The 20,851-nt window shown below is 48.3% G+C and overlaps 1 protein-coding gene across 13 annotated transcripts in view; it reads left to right on the top strand.

The window, feature by feature from the left end:
* The window catches only part of DYSF (dysferlin), a 175,258-nt gene that overhangs the window by 32,336 nt on the left and 122,071 nt on the right, over positions 1 to 20,851 (top strand). For 7 of the 13 annotated variants that reach the window (XM_083398131.1, XM_083398134.1, XM_083398137.1 and 4 more), the window contains exons 5-17: positions 1,458 to 1,572; positions 2,091 to 2,278; positions 4,162 to 4,290; positions 5,871 to 5,933; positions 7,248 to 7,298; positions 8,685 to 8,715; positions 9,071 to 9,186; positions 10,882 to 11,008; positions 12,408 to 12,511; positions 13,203 to 13,271; positions 13,588 to 13,631; positions 15,482 to 15,564; positions 19,997 to 20,038. In XM_083398131.1, coding sequence (XP_083254257.1) covers positions 1,458 to 1,572; positions 2,091 to 2,278; positions 4,162 to 4,290; positions 5,871 to 5,933; positions 7,248 to 7,298; positions 8,685 to 8,715; positions 9,071 to 9,186; positions 10,882 to 11,008; positions 12,408 to 12,511; positions 13,203 to 13,271; positions 13,588 to 13,631; positions 15,482 to 15,564; positions 19,997 to 20,038 — 1,162 coding nt within the window. The remainder of the gene's footprint in view (positions 1 to 1,457; positions 1,573 to 2,090; positions 2,279 to 4,161; positions 4,291 to 5,870; positions 5,934 to 7,247; positions 7,299 to 8,684; positions 8,716 to 9,070; positions 9,187 to 10,881; positions 11,009 to 12,407; positions 12,512 to 13,202; positions 13,272 to 13,587; positions 13,632 to 15,481; positions 15,565 to 19,996; positions 20,039 to 20,851) is intronic. The other 6 variants (XM_083398138.1, XM_083398133.1, XM_083398132.1 and 3 more) reach the window with 1 other exon arrangement.

The following is a 20,851-nucleotide window of genomic DNA, read 5'->3' as shown; positions in this document are numbered from 1 at the left end:
TTTAGACCGCACACTTTTATGGGGGTCTTGTGTCACTAAGGGCAGTAGGACCGGGTGGATCTGTGAATGTGTAGACATTAGGGAGATTGGACTGAGTAAAAGCAGTGGCATAGCATGGCTTGCCCGGGGCCGGGGCTGCCTGGAAGGGTGGGTGGGAGAGAGGGAAATGGACGGAGTATGCATGTGCATTGAACTGCCTAACGGTGCCTGTGTCACTCAGGAGATCTCAGCCACAAAAATAAGAAAAGAGCTGTTCCATTGTCTGGTGAAGTTGTTTCCTGCTTCACATGGAAAAGCAGAATTTGACACCTGGGTGCCCCGCACCCCTTGCACCCCCGGGTAAAGACGGCCTTGGGTCTTTGCTCGGATCCTGCGTCAAGGCTCCCCAGATCTCCTGTATGAAAAGAGCTTTGGAAATCAGGCTCCCGGGCCTTAGAGCTTCACGGTTTGAGCCTCCTGCTTCTCAGGGTCTTTGGCGAAGGAGCAAAATCTCTGGCTGAGTGGCCAGAATCACGTTCCTTGGAAGCATCGCTGAGAGATTATTCCAGTCAAGTTTTTTCTTCGGAAACCTTCAGGGTCAAAGAAGGCGACTCTGTCTCATTTCCTTGCTGGGAATTCTACTGCTGAATTGTTTGCAAAGCTAGGAAATTATCCATCACCGGTGGGAGGCAGCCTGCAAACGATACTGCGCCAAAGTGGCAGGATTTGGGAATCTGCCTGCTGATACAATCTTGAATTGCTGGGCCTTGATATGAGTGGTTGAGGGCTGCCCCTTAGTGGCCGGCTGCTGAATCACATCTGATGGTAAAAATAAAAGAGGCATACCAAGATCTGCAGTTGGGTTGTGTCTTAGAATGCTTCCAGCTGGCTAGATTTTATATTTCCCACCCAAAGGGAACAGAAATGTTGCTTCTCTTTTGGGTGCAACGTGAGATTGGTTTTGCACCTGGCAGAAGCTACTTTGAAGGCCAAACTCAGCAAGACATTACTTGCATGAAGGCAATTAAAGTGACTGGCCTGGTTTGCAAATAACACCAAGCTGTGACTTATTAAACCAAGGTTTACTGGTTTGCAAATAACACCCTGGTTTGCTTAATCACTGGAATCCTGCCCCACACCTGAACAATTCACTCGAAACCATGGTTTGTTTTAACCACGGCTTGGTGTTACCTGTGAGCCCAGAACGCTTCCTTGTCCATAGGTTGTTTGATGACCCCCCTGAGCTCCAGATGCTCAACAAGTGATAGAGCAAAGAGCAGCTGGAAAGCAACCCAAACTTTGCAGAAGGAAGCAGTGGTTTGTCTTGGTGTTGTGTGAACCAGGACATTGCTTTGCAGACCACAATTGCCCTCCTGCAAACCTGAGCCTCACCAGGATTTAGAGGGAGCTATTCCCTGGTGTGCTGTGTCAGGGCTCAGAGCACCCCACTTCCATCAGGCATCTTCTTTACTCCTCAGGCGTGTCTCATCCTGCAAGCATCCTACGTCCCGCCTCCTGGGGCTGCTCCTTTGTTTCCGCCGCCTGCCCCCCCAGAGCCAAATCCAACCCCCGTTGAGCTGGACATGGTGACAGGTCAGTATGAGACAGTTTCCCTCGCGTCCTACTCTGGTTTCTATTTATTTATTACAAGGGTCAGCTATTCTGAATTACCGTCTTTTTGGCTCTATAAGACGCACTTTTCCCCTCCTAAAAAGTAAGGGGAAATGTGTGTGCGTCTTACGGAGCGAATGCAGGGGGGAGGCTCTGCTCAGTGCTCCCTTTAAAGAGCCGTGTGGAGCGTGTGTGCGGCTCCTGGGAGCTTTTCCCTGAGGAGGGAGAAGGGCTGCCCCTCTCCCTCCTCGGGGAAAAGCCCCCAAGAGCCACACACACACTCTGTGTGCTCTTTAAAGGGAGCGCAGCTGTCCATAAGCCAGGACAGCCAGTGGGATCGCAGCGCTGTTTTCCTCTCCAAAAACCAGGTGCGTCTTATAGAGCGAAAAATACGGTATGCTTTTTGCAGGGTGGTGGGAATGAGGCTGTGGTACCGAGGGAACGCCCAAAGGTTTGGGAACGGCTGCTTTCGAAACAACCTGGTTTCCTGTTCCCTCCAGATACAGCCGGTGAGGAAGAGTCTGAAGACCCCCTTGGGACGGGCGATGAAGCTGATCCTTCCACGGGCCCCTCTGCACCGGATCAAGTCTCCCTGCCCAAGAAGCCCCCATCGCACGTGGTCCACGGGACCAAGAGGAGGAGAGCCCCCTCCAAAAAGCTCCTGTCCAACAAGCCGCAAGACTTCCAGGTGATCAAGCGCCCTCTCCCCAGGTCGTCCCCCCTGCACCCAAACTTGCAGACTCTGCCGTCTAAGACTCTGGCCCTGAGGCAGAAGTATGCTATGCAAGATGAGCCCAGATCAAAGGAGATCCTTCTTTGCACATGGCGTTAGTTGAACTTACAGAATTTGTCTGCAAAGGAGGCAGAGCTGGCTGCCAGCTTGGAAAGGAGCTTGGAAAAGTTTGGGGAGTAGCTGAGGCTTTCAGTGGCTGCTAACCACAAAGGCTACTATTCCCTCCCTTGTCAGAAGCTGTAAATGTCCCTGGATGCCAGAGGTTGGGAATCGCAGGGGGGCTGCCCTTGAAGCTGACCCAGACACTCCAGCGGGTGCAGAATGCCGCGGAGAGACTACTTACGGGGTCCTTGCCGCGGGATCCCATTCACCCGGTGCTATACCAGCTGCACTGGCTCCCGGTGGAGTACAGGATCAGGTTCAAGGTGCTGGTTTTAACCTCTAAAGCCCTATACGGCCTAGGACCCTCGTACCTACGGGTGCGCCTCTCCTGGTATGTCCCACGGAGGACCTTACGGTCTTCAAACAAAAACATCTTGGAGGTCCCGGGCCACAGGGAGGTTAGGCTGGCCTCAACCATAGCCAGGGCTTTTTCAGCCGTGGCCCTGATCTGGTGGAACGCTCTGTCACAAGAGACCAGGGCCTTGCGGGACTTGACATCTTTCCGCAGGGCCTGCAAGACGGAGTTGTTCCACCAGGCCTTTGGCCAAGGCACAGCCTGACCCCCTCCTTTGGTAATCCCCATAGAACTCTAGCCCAATGGTTGCCATGAATTTGATTCTGAATTGATTTTAGAATGAATTGAATTGAGAATGCTGTGTTACTTTTATTGTTGTTAGACACTCTGAGCCCGGCTTCAGCTGGGGAGGGCAGGATATAAAGATAATATCATCATCATCATCATCATCATCATCATCATCATCATTATTCTGCTTGAATCCCGCTTGCGGGTTTCCAGTGGGAATGGGTTCAGCAACTCTAGGGTGCGGAAGGGTCCCTCCACATTTGGGCCCCTTTGGTCTTGAGGTGGCCCTGCATGCATTGCATGGGTGCGACATGGTGCGTGTGACGCATGGTGCACGTCGCACGTCCAGGGGCTGGCACCACCAGAGCACTTGTTCTCCTCCACCGCATGCACATTGCGTGTGCACGATGTCACACATGTTCAGTGCACGCTGGGCCCCCTGAATCTTGGGGGCAACCTGGCGTCTCCAAATGGAAATCTGACAGGAGAACAGGATGCTGAACTAGATGATAATGATAATAATAATTATTATAATTAATAATAATAAATTTATTTATACCCTGTCCTCCCTGGCCAGAGCAGGGCTCAGGGCAGCTAACACCAATAAAATTTCAGTAAAAACATAAAAAAGGGGAGGGCAATTTAAAATACAGGTTAAAATGCAATTTAAAATGTACCCTCATTTTAAAAGTCAAAACCATAAGGGGAGGGAAACATAAGGGTCAGATTGAGTCCAAACCAAAGGCCAGGCGGAACAGCTCTGTCTTGCAGGCCATGCGGAAAGAGGTCAAGTCCCGCAGGGCCCTGGTCTCTTGTGACAGAGTGTTCCACCACGTCGGGGCCAGTACTGAAAAGACCCTGGCCCTAGTTGAGACTAATCTAACCACCTTGAAGCTTGGGACCTCCAAGGTGTTATTTGTGGACCTGAAGGTCCTCTGCAGGGCATACCAGGAGATGGTATGGGCCCCCTTTGGCCTGATCCAGCTGTCCCTGGGCTCTTCCGATGTTCTCCTTTTGGGGAACCGGCTCAGCCTCGGGAGTCCCTGAGGATATCGATGGCAACCTGCTTCTTCTGCAACTTTGCGGTTTCCAGATCCGGGTGCGAGTCATCGAAGGCCGGCAGCTTCCTGGAGTCAACATCAAATCTGTGGTGAAGGTCACGGCCGCCGGGCAGACCAAGAGGACCAGAATCCGCAAAGGGAACTGCCCCCTCTTTGATGAGGTGAGGAGGTTGTGCTCGGGTGCCACTTTGGGGTTCCGTGGGGGCCATCTGGGTGGCCACTGTGAGAACAGGAGACCGGACTAGGTGGCTCCCATTTGTCTACCTAACAATGTTCTGCTGCTCTTTTGAGGAGACCCAAGAGGAAAAGGAGAGGCTCACTGAGTATTTCTGGGTGGGGGCAGGTGGAATATAGTTGGGTGCCATTTCATGGAATCACAGAACCATTGAGCAGGAAGGTGTTGGGATGCGTCCAGGGAATTGGGGCAACTCGCAGGCCCCCAGCTGGCTCCAGCCCACCGGCCGGCAGCCAAGTGAACTCCGGTCTCCCTTGGAACAGCATCAATCAGCGACTCGTAGCTTCAGAAGCCTTTAGAAACTTGAGCATGCTCTATCAGCAGAGTGAATGACTCTTCACAACGGAAGTGGTGGACAGAGGCATATGTGAAGCGTATTTAAAGGTAAAGGTAAAGGGACCCCTGACCATTAGGCCCAGTCATGACCGACTCTGGGGTTGTGGCGCTCATCTCGCGTTACTGGCCGAGGGAGCCGGCGTACAGCTTCCGGGTCATGTGGCCAGCATGACTAAGCCGCTTCTGGCGAACCAGAGCAGCTCACGGAAATGCCGTTTACCTTCCCGCCAGAGCGGTACCTATTTATCTACTTGCACTTTGACGTGCTTTCGAACTGCTAGGTTGGCAGGAGCAGGGACCGAGCAACAGGGATTCGAACCGCCGACCCTTTGATCAGCAAGTCCTAGGCTCTGTGGTTTAACCCACACTGCCACCTGCGTCCCAGGGAAGCGTATTTACGAGCACTTTATTCAGCATAGTTGAGGACAAAGAAAACATGTCTACTCTCTTTCGTGTCCAAGCAAAAAGCAGCAAGCACAAAGCAAAAGCAATACCCAAATGGAAGTTCCCAGCAGGCTGTCCTGGAATGTAAACAGACATGTTACACGCAACAGCTCCACACATCTGTTTAGGTGGAATGGAGCATCATAATCCTAACAGAAGGGAGCCCAAGGGCCTTCAACTCCCTTTAGCGCAGGATTCACAGCAAAAGAACCCCTGACCTCTGCTTAAAATCCTCCAGCAAAGGAGAGTCCACCACCTTCAGAGGGAGTCCATTCTACCACCAAACAGCTCCGACCGCCAGAAAGTTCTTCCTGAGGTTGAAATGAATTCTTCTTTCTTGTAACTTGAAGCCCTGAGTTCGGGTCCCACCCCTCAGAGCAGGAGAAAGCAAGCTTGCTGCATCCTCCATTGAAATATAGCAACCCAAGTTAATTCCATCTTTGAACTGTGTGATTACTGACTGGCATGTTCCTGGGACGCCCTTCTAAAGCTCAGCCTTGAGCATCTTTCAGAAGTGGCACGTGGCCTTTAGATTTTGGGAGGAGCAGGACAGATAAAATTGATTTTTGGGGGGGGGGGGGTTGAGGAGCTGTCTTTTGGTGGTCCTTTCAGGCAGGCTTCACTGTCGTCCATTGTGGTCTTGTGTGTAATGTCTTATGTGTGCATGGGTGCACCCTTGGGTGCATGGGTGATGGGTGCGCCCATGCTTCTTTCTGTTCCCCACAGACCTTTTTCTTCAACGTCTTTGAATCCCCGATGGAGCTGTTTGATGAGCCCATATTCATCACAGTAAGTGGGGGTCAGGGAGCGTTCACTTTGGGGACTGTTTCTAGGGATGGGGAGAAATAAGATTCAGTTCACATTAATAAATAATACTACACTTGGTCTTAGCCCGAAGGCTGAGAAGGGATAATAAATAACAAATAATAAATAATAAAGATAATAATTTAAAGGCAAACCAAGCTACTCCACACTTTCCAAAGCAGCCCTTTGAGGTTTGCATTTCTCTGAAGTTTGCAATCCGATTCTCTAGCCAAGTAAGATGCAGAGACATGACTAGGACAAACTGTGCACATAGATGCACGTCTTGGTGAAAACGACATACAAGAATGCATTATATTAGGGGAAATTGCTCTGTAAATAAACCCCTGGATGTTGAAGGCTAAATGGCACACAAGACTGTGAACACGAGGAGAAATTTGTAGTAAAATGTCAGAGTTTTTATGAGGACTTTAAAAAAAAGCAAATTGATGTGGGAAACTGATTTTAAAAAGGGGGAAAGGAGAAACTGAAATAGACCTACTGTGTTCTCCCATTTCTAACACATTTTATTGGTTGCGTCAAAAGTTCATTTGAGGTGATTTCGTTCAGGAGAAGTTTATTTTTATAAAGATATTTATATACCACTATACTGTATCCTAAAATAAAAAATCAAAGCAGTTTACAGTATGCCCGATTACTCAGTATTGCTCTTGGAGAAAAACCTCTTGGATGAATCTCCTGTTAGATACCACCAACTATGTCGTCTAAAGACTATTTGAGGATCCACTGAATATTCACCATTAAAATCTGCAGAGCAGAAATTTTGCGGGATGGCTTCATTCTGATTGATGCAGGTGCTGAGCGTGAGCACTGCATGTTGGGTTCTGTAGTCTTGCAGTATTCTTCACTTAACGGATGGCTGAGTCTCTGCCTTGTCTTCATTTCCTGAGCTCCTGATTTCTGGGCTCAGGCATTTAATCAGCGAGAGGGATGCCCTGGGCTTAGGACTGTGCCTTGCATGTTGGGATGTGTAGTCCCTTTGTGTCCTGAGACGCCCTTGGATTCACCACACTGAGCTTGGTGTCACAGCCCAGGAAGAGGCACCACTTTGCAGCCGCTTTGCCTGGTGCCAGATTGCAGGCCATGCCTGCAGCCGACCAAAATGCCTCCAGGAAGAGCAGAGGAGGCAGGTGTTGGCCTCTGGTTGGCCAGGCGGCTCCATTTATGGCTCAGAGAAGCTTGCAGATCCATGTTCCCTGCAAGATGCAAACTAACGGAAGGTTCTTCCTGCGTATCGAACTCTTCGGAGCTTCTCTGACATTCCTCCTTCCTCCTCTCCAGGTCGTTGACTCTCGCTCTCTGCGGACGGATTCTGTCCTTGGAGAATTCCGGGTAAGGGCCACCTTCCATTTCACTTCTGTGGGTTTAGGAAACTGGTCCTTCTTTGCGTTCCTTCTATACGATGCCTGGCTGAGGACACAAATGCATGCAAGACATTTGGGCTCGGTCTCCTCGCTTGGCCCCTGGCCTCTTCCTTGGGGTAGTTTTTCCTCTGGGAAGGGCTTCTGAAGGGGAGACCAGACCCTCCAACTGCTCCTATTTTCCAGGGATATCCCTCATTTAGAGAAGCCGTCCCAGTTTCTGATTTCATCCCTAAATGTCCCACATTTCCTTAGGACATACCTAATTTCACTGGAAATTTTTTGGAGGGTATGGAATATGACATCCTTATTTTCATTGAATAAATCTTGGGATGTCCCGCCAGAGTGGTGCATGGTCTAGTTATCTCTCACTTGGACTACTGCAATGTGCTCTACGTGGGGCTACCTTTGAAGGTGACCTGGAAACTACAACTAATCCAGAATGCGGCAGCTGGACAGGTGACTGGGAGTGGCCGCCAAGACCACATAGCACCTGTCTTGAAAGACCTACGTTGGCTCCCAGTATGTTTCTGAGCACAATTCAAAGTGTTGGTGTTGACCTTTAAAGCCCTAAACGGCCTCGGTCCTGTATACCTGAAGGAGCGTCTCCACCCCCATTGTTCAGCCCAGACATGGAGGTCCAGCTCTGAGGGCCTTCTGGCGGTTCCCTCACTACGAGAAGCAGAGCTACAGGGAACCAGGCAGAGGGCCTTCTTGGTGGTGGCACCCACCCTGTGGAACGCCCTCCCATCAGATGTCAAAGAGATAAACATCTACCTGACATTTAGAACACATCTGAAAGCAGCCCTGTTCAGGGAAGTTTTTAATGTGTGACATTTTAATGTATTTTTAATCTTTGTTGGAAGCTGCCCAGAGTGGCTGGGGAACACATAATAAATTATTATTATTATTATTATTTTCATGGGAGAAATGTTGGAGGGGATGGAGTTATCTGACCCCCCGAGCCAACTGAAGGCAATCCTGTATAAGGAAGTTAATGTTTTGTTATGTTTTTCTATATGTTGAAAGCTGCCCAGAGTGGCTGGTGCAACCTAGTCAGATGGGTGGGGTATAAAGAGTAAAATTATCATGTTTTCATGGGAGAAATGTTGGATGATATGGGAGCTGTGCTTAGCCCCCATGGCCACTTCCTACAGAAACCTGGTGGAAAAGTGGGTTGGGGGGTCTTTCAGCGAGGTGGGGGCCGCACACACTGGCCAGACTGGGGAGCAAGCAAGGGGATTCCTCTCTCCCCGATTCACAATTTCCAATGGGTTGAAGGGGGTTGGACTAGATGACCCTTTTTTGTCCCTTCCAACTCCCCAATGCTATGATTCTCTGTGCTTGTGTTTTGCAGGTGGATGTTGGGACAATTTATGCCGAATCCAGTGAGTGGAATTTACTTCTCGATTGCCTCTTGACTTTGTTTTAGCAAGGAATTGGTTTGTTTAGCATAGATAAATGAGTTTAGCGGGGAGGGAATGTGCTCTGCCGCTTCCGAGATGTCGAAATTATTTTATCCAGAGGATTGAATGATTTTATTTATTAAACTAGAGGTGGAAGGAGAAGAAAGTTTGGGAAGAGGTAAACGTAGAGCTTGTGTGTCCATAGCTCAGTTGGTCCCAAGTTCTTAAGGGCTTTATATATGAACTCGCTGAACTTGGCCCAGAATCAATCAGCAATGGCATCTCCTTCCGCTTCCTGGGTGCCAATTCGATATTCGCACTTCCCTTTCTGCTTCAGGACACGCCTTCCTCCGAAAGTGGCTCCTCCTTTCCGATCCGGAGGATTTTTCGGCAGGGGCTAAGGGCTACCTGAAGGTCAGCTTGTACGTCCTGGGCCCTGGCGACGAAGCGCCTGTGAGTATTTCTTTAAATTTAACAAAAAGGGCAGAAGAAGGAGGTTTGGTTGTGACACCTTCTCATCTCCAGAAGGGGTGGAAATTTATTGGGGGTATCTTACATGCTGGGCCCCAAAACCTTTGGGGAGAAACTCCATCATTGCAGGACCCATGCCTTTTCTTTTTAATACAGTTTTTATTTATTTTCATGATACAGAAGATAAATGTTGAGAAAACAATTATTACAACAGTAAACAGTAAACAACAAGTGGGACGCGGGTGGCGCTGTGGGTAAAACCTCAGCGCCTAGGACTTGCTGATCGCATGGTCGGCGGTTCGAATCCCCGCAGCGGGGTGCGCTCCCGTCGTTCAGTCCCTGCTCCTGCCAACCTAGCAGTTTGAGAGCCCGTCAAAGTGCAAGTAGATAAATAGGGACCGCTTACTGGTGGGAAGGTAAACGGCGTTCCGTGTGCTGTGCTGGCTCGCCAGATGCAGCTTATCATGCTGGCCACGTGACCTGGAAGTGTCTGCGGACAGCGCTGGCTCCCAGCCTCTAGAGTGAGATGAGCGCACAACCCTAGAGTCTGGCAAGACTGGCCCGTACGGGCAGGGGTACCTTTACCTTTACCTTAAACAACAAGTACAGTCATACCTCGGGTTGAAGCAGCTTCAAGTTAAGTATTTTTGGGTTGCGCTCTGCAGCGACCCGGAAGTAACGGAGTGCGTTGCTTCTGGGTTTCGCCGCTCGCGCATGCGCAGATGCTCAAAATGGCGTCATGCGCATGCGCAGAAGCGACAAAACGCGACCCGCGCAGACGCGCAGTCGCGTGTTACGTTTACTTCAGGATGTGAACAGGGCTCCCGAATGGATCCCGTTCGTATCCAGAGGTACCACTGTAACTTCTCCCCACTGATGAAATTGCAGACTTTTATCACTCTGTGTGTTAAAGTTTCATTTGCTTGCTCTAAGAGATCCTGCCCCATTTTTCCAGCAGTACTGGGTAGGTTCCTGCTGCAGCCTGAACAATTTATGTATCCAGTAAACCTTTGCCATATATTATAAAAGGAATATATAGTATATTGCTGCTCTCACCTGGCGTGTTAGTTTCTCAGTCAATGCTATTGACCACACTCTGTTGTACCAAGAGTCAATGTTCAGCCCAGAATCCGCACACTGACCTTAAGCCCTGTGCTGTTTTGATTGATTTTTATCAACTGCATTCCAAAAAACCATTGTTTTAATCATTATTCCAGTTTAATGGCCTTTTAATGGCTATCCTGCATGCGTTTTTAGCTTTTTATATTTCATGTACCTGCATTGTTTAAATGTGTTGGAAGCCACCTTGGGCCCCAGCTTGGGAAAAAGGCAACCGATGAACAACCATTAGTTTTGACTAAACTAGGCCAGGGTGGAATCTCGACGCATATAAAAAATGCTTTAAAAAAATACTTTTCGAAAAACAGATTGGATTTGCCATCATCTCGCCATTGCCATCTAGTGTCACATTTGTATAATGCACTTAAAACGCCCTTGAAACATTTTATTTGCATCGTTTTATAAGAGTCCTAGAACTTTTAGGACAGTGCCTGGAATCAAGGTGCACAGGACCCAGAAGTTCAACAGGTGCAGTTTTCCTTGCAAGCTCCAAGGGTGAATTCCTAGTCCTCTCCTTTTATCCTCCCCTCCACCTCCCCCCCGCCGCTTGTTCTGCAGGTGGAGAGGAAGGAAACGGCCGAAGAGAAGGAGGACATCGAAGGAAACGTCCTCAGGGCGACGGGGGTCTCTCTGAGGGGGGCCCATTTCTCCCTCAAGGTGTACCGAGCGGAGGACCTGCCCCAGAGTGAGCGGGGCTGGGGGGCTGGGAACGCAGTTGCAGAAAGAGCGTGGGGGGAGGAGCAAAGGGGGGAGCCAGCCACAGAGGGAGGAGGCCTTGGCTGTGCTCCCAAGGGAAACAGTAGGACAACGCTGGGAAGATCCCTGGACGAGCAGGAAGCAGGAATTATTGGGCAATTAGGTGGTGGTTGTTTTCATTTTGATGATGTATTTTGTGCTTTTGTATTCTGATTTTATTCTCTGAACTGCCTTGGATATAGGGCAGTATAGAAATCCAGTAAATGAATGAAATGAATAGAATAGAATAGAATAGAATAGAATAGAATAGAATAGAATAGAATAGAATACAGTGGTGCCCCGCAAGACAAATGCCTCGCAAGACGGAAAACCCGCAAGACAAAAGGGTTTTCCGTTTTCAGAGGCGCTTCGCAAGACGAATTTCCCTATGGGCTTGCTTTGCAAGACGAAAATTGATGAAAATTTTTGAGGTTTTTTTTCGCTCCCCAACCCCTTTTTCTGAAGCACTAAACTGCTAAAAGCCTTTTAGCAGCTAATCCGATAATCCCTTAAGCCTTTAATAGGCGTTAATAGCCCTTAAACTGCCAATAGCGCTAATAGCGCTAAGCCGCTAATAGGGTTGCTTCGCAAGACGAAAAAACCGCAAGACGAAAAGACTCGCGGAACGGATTCTTTTCGTCTTGCGAGGCACCACCGTAGAATAGAATAGAATTATCAAGAGCTCCTGGGCTGGCGCTCACCTTTAAAATGCTATTAGAATGCTGGTAAAAATGTTGTTCCCAAATGTCAAGACAGAAACAGACCCCTTTGTTTTTTCTCTTTCGCTTCCTTTCCACAAAGTCTCCTTCGTTTCTGGACGAGGGTCGCTCTGCAGCGCCCCCTGATGTCACATATTATCAAGGCATTATTAATGTTAAAAAAGAACGTCACATGGCTCTCTGGTTATCGAGACCATTCCTGAACTCTTTTTTTAGCGTTAAAAAATGTGTGTGTAGATCTGCCCTGTTTGCTTAAAAAGAGCAGGCGATGACATTTTGAGACGGCCGGTTGACTGCTTGCCTAAAAATGAGACGTGCTTAAGCACTGAGAAAAATAATTATAGCAACAACAACAAATTTGTATTTGTATTTGATTTTATTTGTACCCCGCCATCCCAGGCCAGAGCTGGGCACAGGGCAGCTATCATCATAAAACTAACACAGTATACAAAGAACATAAAAACAGGCAATCAGTTAATAAAAATACATCTTAAAATTAGTTCAGAGCAAATTAAAATCTGGACAGATGGCAGATAAAATAGTTTATTATATTCTGCCCATCTGACTGGGTTAAACTGGCCGCACTGCCTTCCTCCCACTGCTCCTGCCTCAGTTTCTCTTTCTCCCCAGTGGACGATGCCGTCCTGGACAGCGTCAAGCAGATCTTTGGCTTCGACAGCAGCAAGAAGAACTTGGTGGATCCTTTTGTGGAAGTGAACTTTGCCGGGAAAATGGTGAGTTGGCTCTGCTCCCTGAGTGGGGCACACAAAAGACCCCTGGGTCTCCGAAAGCCAAAAGTTGGGTTCTGGGTGTGAACCTGGGCATTACAATGGATTTGTCGGCTGTCTGGCCTCTGCTGTGCCCTTATAGTGAGTCTGAGAAGCATAGCAGAACACATAATTGCATGGCATCGCCCCTTCTTGCACCCAGACCTTCCCCATAGCACAGAAATGGGTCAAAAGCAGCCTTCACAAGCAGGCTTGAGCCGGCTCCCTCCATGCGTGTGTTCAGAGCAGTACCGTGTTTTTCCGTGTATAAGACGACCCCTATTACCTGGAACCCAAAATGAAGAAATCGGGCCCAAACCCCCACTCAAGCTGCACACGCCAGAACCAGAACCCAAACCCGAGTCCAGGCCACCCTCCCCAGAGCCCCAACCCCTGTGCATTCACCACCCGTGTATGAAGACCCCCCAATTTTTGAGTAATTTTTACTTAGCAAAAAACCTTGCCTTACATGGAAAAATACGGAATATAAAAGGGGCCTCTTTACCTAGGGCTCCCCTCTCTGAGTCCCCCTCCCCACATTTAACCCTGATATTCTGCCTGGGGTGGGAGGGTTGAGGATCACGATCCGGCGTTGTTTTGGGATGATGCACAGGGAAGCCTTCTCCCTGACCCCCGAACTCTTGTTTCCCTCCGGCAGCTGTGCAGTAAGATAGTGGAGAAGAACGCCAACCCCCAGTGGAACCAGACCATCACTCTGCCGGCCATGGTGAGTGTTGGACATCATATTTGCTGAATACACTAAGCTTCACAGCTTGTCTTTCATCGTACAAAGTCTGGTACCTCGCTTCATTTAAAGATTTTCAGAGACTTTGAGACTTAAAGATTTCATTTTGTACTTGTTATGGTTTGAAGGAATTCTATAAAGATTGTCTATTGCGTTTGTACATGGTCATCATGTCGCCTAAGACATTGCTGGCCATGGGGAGTGAGCAGCCAGAGGGGCCTGCGCTCCGGGCATGATCCTGCGTCCTGCTGAGCTGCTCTCCTTGACCTCCTGTCTCCTCTTGTGTTTCCCTCCTTAGTTTCCATCCATGTGTGAGAGGATGAGGATCCGGGTGGTGGACTGGTGAGTGAAGCAGGAGTTGGGCCCTCCTTGGCCCTCGCTCTGCCTCTGGGCTCCTCTAAGGCACAAAGCAGGGAAGGGAAACTTTTCAGTGCTACATGGGAGCAAATGGCAATCCGGAGGAAATCTGAATTACCGTTCTTTTACTCCGATTGAATTCTAAAGAGCAGTTTCCCCCAGGAAAAGCAGCAGGACAAGACTCTCTCTCGCTCTCAGTGTCATAGAATCATAGAATTGTAGAGTTGGAAGGGACCCCATGTGTCATCTAGTCCACCCCCTGCAAAATGACAAGGGATCTTACTGAAACTGTCCCAGAAACTCCAGCGGGTGCAGAATGCTGCAGCGAGGCTCCTCACTGGGTCTCTGCCATGGGAGCATATTCACCCAGTGCTTTACCAGTTGCACTGGCTCCCGGTGGAGTACAGGGTCAGGTTCAAGGTGCTGGTCTTGACCTTTAAAGCCCTTTGTGGCTTAGGGCCCTCGTATTTATGGGACTGCCTCTCCTGGTCTGCCCCGCAGAGGACCTTAAGGTCCATGAATAACCATAGTTTAGAGGTCCCAGGCTCCAAGGAAGCCAGACTATCCTCCACCAGGGCCAGGGCCTTTTCAGTGATGGCTCTGACCTGGTGGAATGCTCTGTCCCATGAGTCTAGGGCCCTTCAGGATTTAACTTCCTTTCGCCGGGCCTGTAAGACAGCTATTCCGCCTGGCCTTTAATTTGAATTCAGCCTGATCTTTTATTTCCCTTCTCTTCCCTCCCCCTCCCCTTTTATGAAGATTACCTGCTCTGGGACCCCACAGCTAATTCTCCCCTGGCCTCCTCGCTGGCCCAAGTAGGATCACTTCAGCCAGCTAGCCCTGGGGATTATCTAATCAATTTTTGAATTTTATTGTTATTCATGTTTTTATACTGTATTTTATGTTTTAATTTTGTTGTTAGGCACCCTGAGCCCGGTTTTTGAACCGGGAAGGGTGGGGGTATAAATAAAAAATTATTATTTATTATTATTATAGAAGGTGCCCCAGCAAGGAGGAAGCTCTGGGTTTCAGCAGAAGGAACCCCATGGGTTGTGGGAATGTTCAGGGTGGCAGGAGACTATATATTGTTTATTAATATCCTTCCTAACTTGCGCTCGCAAGTTTCTTTATGTAGCAGAGTTACATTCCCCTTTCTTACACGCACAGCAGATAGCTGGTTACAGGCTCGTGTGAGCCTCTCACCATTATATGATTCAGTCTGTCTCAGACTGAATTGTAAATTCCCTTTAATTCCCCTTAAAAGAATAAAGACGCCATAATCTTATTTAAAGTCAATGAAAGAAGTTTACTCACATCAGTTCAGTTCACAGTTGGATTCCTAAAGGCAGACGTAGTTACAAATATGTACATGTGGATCTACCCAATATGGGGGAATAATCCCAGTGCTTCTGCAAGTTGAGAGCTAGCAGAGCATTCCTAGCTAAAAAGCTGGTCCAATGAAGAAGGAAGTGAAAAAGAGAGGTGTGCTGCATGACTCATCCTTTTGTTACCTGGACAGGTAAGGCTACACCCACCTCTGGTCACATGCAAGGGAAGGAAGCTCCAGCCAGGAGGAACAGGAAGTTTCGACTGGCTGGACTAACATTCCCTTGCATGTCCATTCTAGGAAAACAAGGAATGTTGTATTTGACTGCTCCCAGTGGATTACATCCCACATGGCTAATCTAATCCACCCCCTGCAAAGGTATGACGGATATTCTTTAAGAAGGTGCCCCAGCTAGGAGGAAGCTCCGAGTTTTAGCAGAAGAAAACGAAAACTGTCTACAAAGTCCAAATCTAAGACGCTGAAATAAAAACAGCCCTTCTTGTTCCAGGGACCGGGTCACTCACAACGACATCATTGGCACGATCCATCTCTGCATGTCCAAGATCTCAGCTCCTGGAGGGGAACTGGAAGGTATTCGACCGCTCTCCGTAGCGTCCGACCTGCTCCTGGGAGTTGGGGGGGGGGGAAGGCTAAGGAGCTGGGAAGAGGGGGCCTTTCAGCTGCTGGGTCTGAACTGGAGTCTGAACTAGAAGCTCTCCTGGCAGTCAGGGAGCATCACTTCCAAAGTGAAGAGGGTGGGACTTCTTTAGCCCACCCAGGCTGAGGATCGGACCAAGAATGGAGGCTGTATTCTGCTTTCACCAGCCTTCCCATTGCACCTGTTGCGTGTCGAGACCCCGTAGCCACCCCCTCGTTGAAAATAACTCACACAAGGACACGGATATTAGGTTTATGTTATTGGGCAAATTTTGGCCACAACTTTATTGAAATTACAGAATGTGAGCAGTATTGGCTTAGGCATTGATTGGACCCGACTATATCTGACTCCTGCCCATTGTGCAGGAAGTCCCCAGTAAGCGTAAGCCACTGGTAGGGGGAGCCCTGTCGATGCAAACCAACTCAAGCTCCCCTGGTGTTCCCGTCGGGGTCGTGTCAAGGCCTTAGCCCCCCAGCCGGGCTTCAGACGAGAACAACACCCCCGGATTCCTTTAATGGAATACCCTTAAGCTTGGAGGGGCAGGTCATGGCCACACCTCCCCTCCCCCACACAAGGTCAAAGAATGCCTAACCACAACCCTAACAAAGTTGTGACGATTGCTATGAGGTAAGCGAAAACCAAGTGTCCAGTGCCAATTTGCCAAGTGGAAAAATTCCTACCAGGCCCCTCAGACAACCAAGGCGACCAACTGAAGTCCATATCAAGGCCATTGCCTAACCTGCAAAATAGGGACGGAGGGCGGGTGATTGAGGAAGCAAGCCAAAGAGGAAGTCCTCTGGCTCACTCCTCCATTTAAATGGCCCTGGCCACGCCCCCCTGGCCAGCAGATTGGCTGGCCGGGCTCTGATGTGGCCGGGATCCCCCAGGCAACGGGGGACAAGGTTCCCCGCCCCCGGTGGGGAGTGGGTGGCCACGCGGTCCACCGCAACTCCTCCCTACTGGGAAGTGGAGTGGATCTCTCATCCCACACTGGTTTCTTGCTTGCAGGAGGTTGGCACAGAGTTTCCCCTTGCGCCAGTTGCATTTACTGTGCATTTGGGACAATCCTGTCCTGGCATGTCCCAGGGTTTCTCCGCATTTACCTTTTGCCTCTTTTTTCAGGCACAGTCTGTGTCTGAGCGCTCTTTTTTCCTTTTTGCTTTGGCGATTTGCCTGCAAAAAGCCACTCTTTAAAGCTCAATGGGAGCAAACAGCTCTCTGCAGAAAACCCCATTTTTTCCTTCTTCTTTATTTAAGCTTTGTTATTCGTTTTCCATATATATATATATATATATATATATATATATATGTGCTTTCGTAGATTTTCACGGGTACAGGAATGCAGGTTTTGGTGTCCTCGGGTGTCTTCCCGTGTAAAAGTTGGGGTGTCTAGGCGACGTTTCGACGAGGTCTCACTCGTCATCTTCAGGCTGGTGCTTTCGGCTTCTTGTTACTGGAACAGAGCAGGATCTCAGTGTTTGAGTTCCTATAAATACTGTTGAGGAGGTGTGGTGTATAGCCTCCAATGTTCTGGGCAGAGAGGAGGTTCCCAGGCTAGTGTGCCTTTTCTTCTTTTGTTCCTTAATTACTTGAGGGATATCTTGAGTGATTTCTTGAGTGATTTCCTGAATCCCACTTAGGTGGGTCATTAGGTGTGGATTAGTTGCTAAAGCCTTCGTGTCTTGAACTCTTGAACTTTGTGAAGAGTTTTTCTGAGAAGATGGCTGTACTGCACTTGGTTGTGCTCTGGCTTGGCTTCGTGTATAGGGGCGAGCTGTGGTTTTGTGGCCTGTGCCAGCCAGATCTGTGTAGGGATTGCAGGGGGGTGCAGCATCCGGAGGTGCCACCCTGGTTTGGCTACTGGATGGTGTCTGTAATTTATCTGTGGAGAGGGTCTGGGTTTGGGTCTGGTGTGGTTGATTGGTGATGGCTTGCCAGACATCTGGAAATTAGCCCTCCCCACAAAATCTGACACCAGATCCAGAGGCACACAGAACGCCATCACCAATCAACCACACCAGACCCAAACCCAGACCCTCTCCACAGATAAATTACAGACACCATCCAGTAGCCAAACCAGGGTGGCACCTCCGGATGCTGCACCCCCCTGCAATCCCTACACAGATCTGGCTGGCACAGGCCACAAAACCACAGCTCGCCCCTATACACGAAGCCAAGCCAGAGCACAACCAAGTGCAGTACAGCCATCTTCTCAGAAAAACTCTTCACAAAGTTCAAGAGTTCAAGACACGAAGGCTTTAGCAACTAATCCACACCTAATGACCCACCTAAGTGGGATTCAGGAAATCACTCAAGAAATCACTCAAGATATCCCTCAAGTAATTAAGGAACAAAAGAAGAAAAGGCACACTAGCCTGGGAACCTCCTCTCTGCCCAGAACATTGGAGGCTATACACCACACCTCCTCAACAGTATTTATAGGAACTCAAACACTGAGATCCTGCTCTGTTCCAGTAACAAGAAGCCGAAAGCACCAGCCTGAAGATGACGAGTGAGACCTCGTCGAAACGTCGCCTAGACACCCCAACTTTTACACGGGAAGACACCCGAGGACACCAAAACCTGCATATATATATATATATATATATAATATTATGCAGGTTTTGGTGTCCTCGGGTGTCTTCCCGTGTAAAAGTTGGGGTGTCTAGGCGACGTTTCGACGAGGTCTCACTCGTCATCTTCAGGCAGATGACGAGTGAGACCTCGTCGAAACGTCGCCTAGACACCCCAACTTTTACACGGGAAGACACCCGAGGACACCAAAACCTGCATTCCTGTACCCGTGAAAATCTACGAAAGCATATATAATATTATATATATATATATATATACACACAACACCTAGTCATCTTCACTAACATCAGTTCAGTAAAAATATCACAAAAGATGCATGCAATTTTAACTGTGCTTTCTACACGAACCAATGACTTCCCATCTTCTCCATGTTTCCTTTATATTAAACATCTTGCTTTGATTTGCCATTATTGATTTATAAAAATTCTCTTTTCTATTTCAATATCATTTCCCATCATATATATTATTTACAGAAATCATTCAAAGGCAACTAATGTGTTTAGGTTACAGCTATTTTTCAAATAATTTTTGAAATTGCCCCATTCTAGGATGAACTCTTGTCTGGGTTTATCTCTGATTCTTTCCAAAAGGGAGGATAATTCTGTCAATTTGAGGAACCATTCGACTCTGATAGGGAGTTTGTCACTTTTCCAATATGTCACAATGAGCATTCTCGCGGCCGAGGTTGCATATAAAAATAATTTTCTTATACGCTTGGGGATGTCAGTGCTTGTAATACCCAGAAAAACGCTCCTGTTTTTTTAGGGAAATTTAACTTTAACATTAGTTTTAGTTCTGAGTGTACACATACACACGGAAAACCCAAATTGACGTTTGCTCCAAAGAAGCACTTTGGAGGGTGGGTTTTTTTTGCGGAGGGGGAGGCTTTGGGACATGGAGCTTAAAAGAACGAGGCCACAGTTAATTGGGGATGAGTCCCCAGTTAATATCTGGCGGCTTCTGCCCTGCTGGTCTTCCTCTCTTCGATTCCCTCCACCCTCAAATCACTCCCTCCTCTCTCCATGGCAGGAATAGGGAACCTCTGAGCTGTTGGCCAAAGATGTGGCCGGTTTGTAGGCACAGCCCCTTAGCAGATCCGTGGCTCTTTGCAATCCTCAACAGTCAATCCCAAACATCAATATTTGATGTTTTATTGTGTTTTTATATGTATTGGAAGTGGCTCAGAGTGGCTGGGGCTGGATCTACACACACAGAGAGAAAACACACACACTTTAATTAAGTCAGAAATTAAATCCTTAAAAGAAAAAAAAAACCCTATGGAAAGTGATAATAAAAATGTCCTGCTCTGTGGCGCCCTCTGGTGTTGCATGTTTATAGTACACTCAAATCGTAGTTTCTTTCCGAATGTAGCTGAGTCCTGGGTCAACCCAGCCAGGTGGGTGGGGTAGAAATGATAAAATTATTATTATAATTATTTTTATTCAGCTGGTTGTTGGTTCTTGCCTAGACCAGTGTGCAGTGCTTGGAAGCATCGGGGCTTCAAAGCGCCATGTTAGCTGGGATTCCTACATTGGGTTGGGCTAGATGACCCTTTGGGTCCCTTCTGTGCCCACCCTTGGAGATGTGGGGTTTAGGAGCCCCCAGACCCCATGCCTGCCTTCTTTTTAACTCCTCTCCTCATTTGCCCCACTTTGGTTCATGAGTTCTGGTCTTACCGCCTCCCCTTTCCTGAATCCTGGGTGCAGATTCTGTCCCCGAGACCTGGAGATCCTAACATTCTGGTTTCTCTCCCATTTCTTTGCACCTCAGAGGAGTTTCCTGTCCCTGTGAAGCCTTTCCAAGCTACCAACAGTATGTTCCTTTGCACGTGCAAACTTGGCTTCCCTTTCGCACTCGACACCCCAATACTCGTGTTTGGGGCATGCTCAAAATCCGGACTTCTTCTTCTTTAAAATTGTGTGCAATGCTCTGTTTTGTTGCTGTTAGCAGTGTTAGCAGTGCATCTGGCTTTTTACTGTCCCGACTCCAACTGTAATGGCTGCTTTGTTCTGTTTTATTATTCATTTATCTATTTTGTAAAATTTATATGCCGCTTGATTGTTGAAAAAAGCAATCAGCCCAACAAAACCTGAAAAGTTTTAACTTACAGAATGAAATTATTTTTTAAATTTTTCTTAGGGTGGATCTGCACATAGGAAAAAAATGCTGTAAATAAGTCAGAAATTAGATTGTTATAACAAAACAATCGTAGTAAAAGAAATGTTAAATTGTTGTAAACCCCCCCCCCCCCAGCCAACCAACAATCCCTCAAAGGTGTTAACTTATGGAATGAAATTGTTTTTCTTAATTTTTCTTAGGTGGATCTGCACCCAGGAAAAAACGCTATAAATAAGTCATTAATTAGATTGTTGTAATGAAAGGGGAGGGGACACAGGTGGCGCTGTGGGTTAAACCACAGAGCCTAGGACTTGCCGATCAGAAGGTTGGCAGTTCGAATCCCCACGACGGGGTGAGCTCCTGTTGCTTGGTCCCTGCTCCTGTCAACCTAGCAGTTCGAAAGCACGTCAAAGTGCAAGTAGATAAATAGGTACCGCTCTGGCGGGAAGGTAAACGGCGTTTCCGTGCGCTACTCTGGTTTGCCAGAAGCGGCTTAGTCATGCTGGC

This window comes from Podarcis tiliguerta, assembly GCF_965153285.1.
Source record: "Podarcis tiliguerta genome assembly, chromosome: 9".
Lineage (NCBI taxonomy): Eukaryota > Metazoa > Chordata > Lepidosauria > Squamata > Lacertidae > Podarcis > Podarcis tiliguerta.
Note: the sequence above shows the minus strand (reverse complement) of the source record. Positions and strands in the feature narration are given on the sequence as shown.